The sequence below is a fragment of the Habropoda laboriosa genome, unplaced genomic scaffold, assembly GCF_001263275.1.
Source record: "Habropoda laboriosa isolate 0110345459 unplaced genomic scaffold, ASM126327v1 scaffold72, whole genome shotgun sequence".
NCBI lineage: Eukaryota > Metazoa > Arthropoda > Insecta > Hymenoptera > Apidae > Habropoda > Habropoda laboriosa.
Genome location: NW_017100188.1, coordinates 1,106,918 through 1,110,795, shown reverse-complemented (window position 1 = coordinate 1,110,795; position 3,878 = coordinate 1,106,918). Strand labels below are relative to the sequence as shown.

Sequence of the window (3,878 nt, the reverse complement as noted above, 5' to 3'; positions counted from 1 at the left end):
CAAATCTACTTAACTTTATTTAAACCTTGCTATGTGAACAAATTTTTCATACCAACCTCACTGCAGTCCTCTTATCTTTCGAGAATCTCTGCAATTTTCTCTGACCATCCTCGTAGATACCAACATACTGGCACAATTCGTCGACGAATCTCTGTCCCCACTCAGTTTTCGACAAAGTGTCGCCAAGATCATCTGCAGCTCGATGAAAAGGAGACGTTCTCGATATTTGCCTATCCAACATCCTCTCGAATACGTACTTCATCTTCTGTTTAATCTCTCTGGGCATTCTTCGAGCAGTTTTGCAAGAGACCATCGCCTCTCCGTGCTTATCTGACTGAATCTTGCAGTCACTCAGACGTTGAATCGCTTTCGTCCACGATTTCACGTCGATATTATTCCTTGTATTAATCGATCGTTGCTGTATGCTACTTAAGCACACGTCGAGATGTAGCAACTCGCGAATACAATCATCATAATTAATCCCCCCGTTCTTTATCATCGACAGACAAAGAAAAACGTGCCAGGGTTTCTGTCTCGAGCGATTCTTCCGCGCGTGATTGTACGAAACGCTGTTTATGCTGGATTTGAAATTTTTCAACACGATTTTTGGCGGATGATTGGTTAAATTTAGAATTGCTCGATTCAGGTCGAAAGACGATTTACGGTTCCTCGTGTTCGCCATTTTAAGCAGGCATTGAGCTAGTTTTTCACTGAACTCTGCTGCGTCGTGCACGACGCCGAGAAATTTGAAACTGTCGGCTTGATTTGCTAATTCCTGTAATTATGTTGATGTTTGATTTTCCAAGTTATCGTTGAAATTGATATCGACATTAATTCGCTAAATAATTTTTCAAATATTTGAAATTTCATTCATGACGTTTGATTTGGAGTGAAAAGGATTTACGAAGTTTCGTGAAAGAAAGTGGGACATTTTAAGAAACAAAAATGAAAATGGAAGGAAATGTTTAAATGCAGAACTGCCTAATTATTCCAATTTTTTATCAATCCTACTATTTTTTGAACATTACTTTCCCTCGATAATTAATTTTGCCGAGAGTTATTCGAATTTTTATCGATCCCAATACAGTGACAAAGGAAATTTTTACCTATAATTCTCCCTTTTACTAACCTTGCTTCTCCTCGACGTTGCATTCCCTTCGCCAAAGTATGTATCGATCGACCAGCCAATTTCGTTGAATATATTTCCCAAATCGCGTATCAAATATGCACTTTGCAATAATATTTCAGAGTACCAATCTTCAGACAGCGGAACATTGCTCAAACCTTCTTCGTACACTTTCACAGAACGAATTAATCCACAATCTTCGACAAATTGCACGAGTCTCTTTCTCACGCTGTCGCATATTACCCTAATTGTCAATTGCAAATCGTTCGCGTTAGGCGATCTAGATCTCAATACAATTGGTTTCTCTATCGGTTCAGCCATTTTCGAGAAGAAACGTCGGACAGTTCTTTCTAAACTGTGCACTTGTTTGGGATTCAATAATATAAATGTATCGGAATTTTCTCGTACATTTTCACGTAGAACGGTGGAATGACTTTTATCGACATGTTTAGCTGTCGATAAACATAAAACTATACCTGTACAAAGGTAACGGAAAAAGAATTGATAAATTGGTTGCAGAAAATACATACCCCTTTTTTGTACTTACCTAAGAACAGAAGGAATGTAACTAGTTTAAAAACTGTGCACATGTTGAAAACAACGTGCTCCTCTGCAACAAAGTTCCTTTCTTCACTGCACTACACTCTAGTATATATACATTATTCCCTTGACACAGTGTAACAGCTATTTTCGATAACACTGTATGAAATACTGCACTGTTCTGTCACATTAAGTAACGTGAAGGTTTGTCGTTAACTATTCTCGTAAATTTCGAATGAAATATTGGGACATGGAAAATCGGAGCAAAGATAGAAAAACTGGAAATTTTAAATACCGAAAATCGAGGATTCGGTAAATAAGAACCTCAATGGTTTCTTTGTAATTTCTTCTATTTTCTTATACATCGTTTAGCAATACATTTTAATTAAACATACACAAAGGGAAAGAACTATCTGTGAAAATTTAACGTAGATAATCTTCTATTATAGTGGTGAGACTAAAATTGGCTATTCTTATAGTGAGACCTGTAGAGAGATTTAAATTGTTGAAAAAGAAATAAACTAATTCTATTTTTCAAATGTAACACTCAATACAATATAATATTTGTGAAGGAAATACGAAGGAATTTTAATGAAAATCATTTTCATTCAAATGGATTTCGCGCCCAAAAGAATTTGAAACCAAGAAAGTTAATAATAATTACCCAACACCCAGAAACGAAAATTGGCATTACTCGACGAGGGATCATCGACTTCCGCCGATGGAACAGACTCATCGAGGTGCCAACGACACCAGACGGATTAGCTAAAATCATCTCAGCTTCCCGAATTATTCTTTGGCAACTGTTTCTCCGGTACAAGCAGCATGATGTCATCTTGATGACAAGATGCACGAACGTTGACTCACGGATGCTATTCAAGAATCATGGCGCCATCAAAGAGCATCGGAGTCAGCCTGGTACCAAACTTAACGATCCTCAAATTTAAGAAAAATACAAAAATCATCGTAATTCCCCCGTAACATCCATCAATATTTTCCTCGTCTCTTCTACAATCGAACGAAATCGAAAATATCCGAAATAATCGAAAAATGGGAGAAAGTAGACGAGAAGGTTATCGATGCATGGTCTGTGAAGAGTCGCCATCTAACGGCTGGAAAGGAAGCAACGGTGAGTGGATGGTGTTTAGGCGTGTTGTTGGCGACGACAGTACTGGCTGATCCGAGCTGACCTACCGGCGTTAATGTCGGCCATTCGCTGGAATTTCGGGCAACACTCATCGTACGTCGCGTGATTTTAACAATGAGCGAACCGTAGCTCGTGACCAACCAGAAAAGTGACGTTTTCCCTAACCGAGAGCAAGCCTCGTGCATCGTCCAAGGAGGATCGTTTCGAGTACCACACCTGACCGTGAAGCAAACAACCTAGCTGTCAGAATGGACGAGGAGGCGATGTGGAAAGGTTTCTATCAGAAGATCGTCGAGGAGAAAGAGGCGAAGGAGAAGGAGCAGCAAGAGGAGTCGGAGCACGAGAAAAGGTAGAGAGAGGCACCTGTTCAGAGAAACGGATACACTGTCTGATCAGCTGGACATTCTAACTTTCGTTGTTTCTCACGTGTGGAACGATTAACCTGCTGTCTGTGCTACTAACCGGATGGTATATTGCGTGGAGGATTATTTTCAACATTTATACAGCGTATTATAAATTGAGTAAAAATTAATTGGCCATTCAATGTTGCTGGAACTAAGCTAATCTTCGGCGTTTTTATTCCCTTGTATTGTAGTCTGAAGGAAATCAATTGGCTACGCGAAATTATTGAAAAGTAAATCCTCAATGTTTACAGTCTCCCAGAAAGTTCGGATAAATAATAATTGACTATTTAACGACGAATTCTTTTTTTAAATAAAAATTGTTTCTGAGACGTACGAAAATAAATTTCCAGTTATTTACGATACTGCAACTTCCTTTTCTTGCCAAAATAGAAATGCGAACGCAGCATGGAATGTGAAAGAAAGTAAGAGGACAAGGTATAGCTCTCTTCTAAAAGAAAGCGGCGAGGGAGGAGTCCTTGAGCGGTCAATTGATTTCGTACAGCCTGTATCTCCCTGTAAGACAGTTTCAAAGGCGGATTTGTCTTCAATTAGATATATTGAGATGCAAATCCAGTTCCGTGGTACGTCAATCTAATGACTCATAGAATTACCTATGCAAAATGTAATAGATAAAAACGTAACGGTTGATCTAAGCGACAGA

The 3,878-nt window shown here is 38.8% G+C and overlaps 1 protein-coding gene across 1 annotated transcript in view; it reads right to left on the bottom strand.

The window, feature by feature from the left end:
• The window catches only part of LOC108579752, a 5,519-nt gene extending 3,790 nt beyond the window's left edge, over window positions 1–1,729 (bottom strand). The window contains exons 1-3 of the mRNA XM_017943360.1: window positions 1,674–1,729; window positions 1,130–1,602; window positions 57–775 (exon numbers count right to left, since the gene is read on the bottom strand). Coding sequence (XP_017798849.1) covers window positions 57–775; window positions 1,130–1,602; window positions 1,674–1,716 — 1,235 coding nt within the window. The 5' untranslated portion in view covers window positions 1,717–1,729. The remainder of the gene's footprint in view (window positions 1–56; window positions 776–1,129; window positions 1,603–1,673) is intronic.
• Between the last annotated feature and the right edge of the window lie 2,149 nt (window positions 1,730–3,878).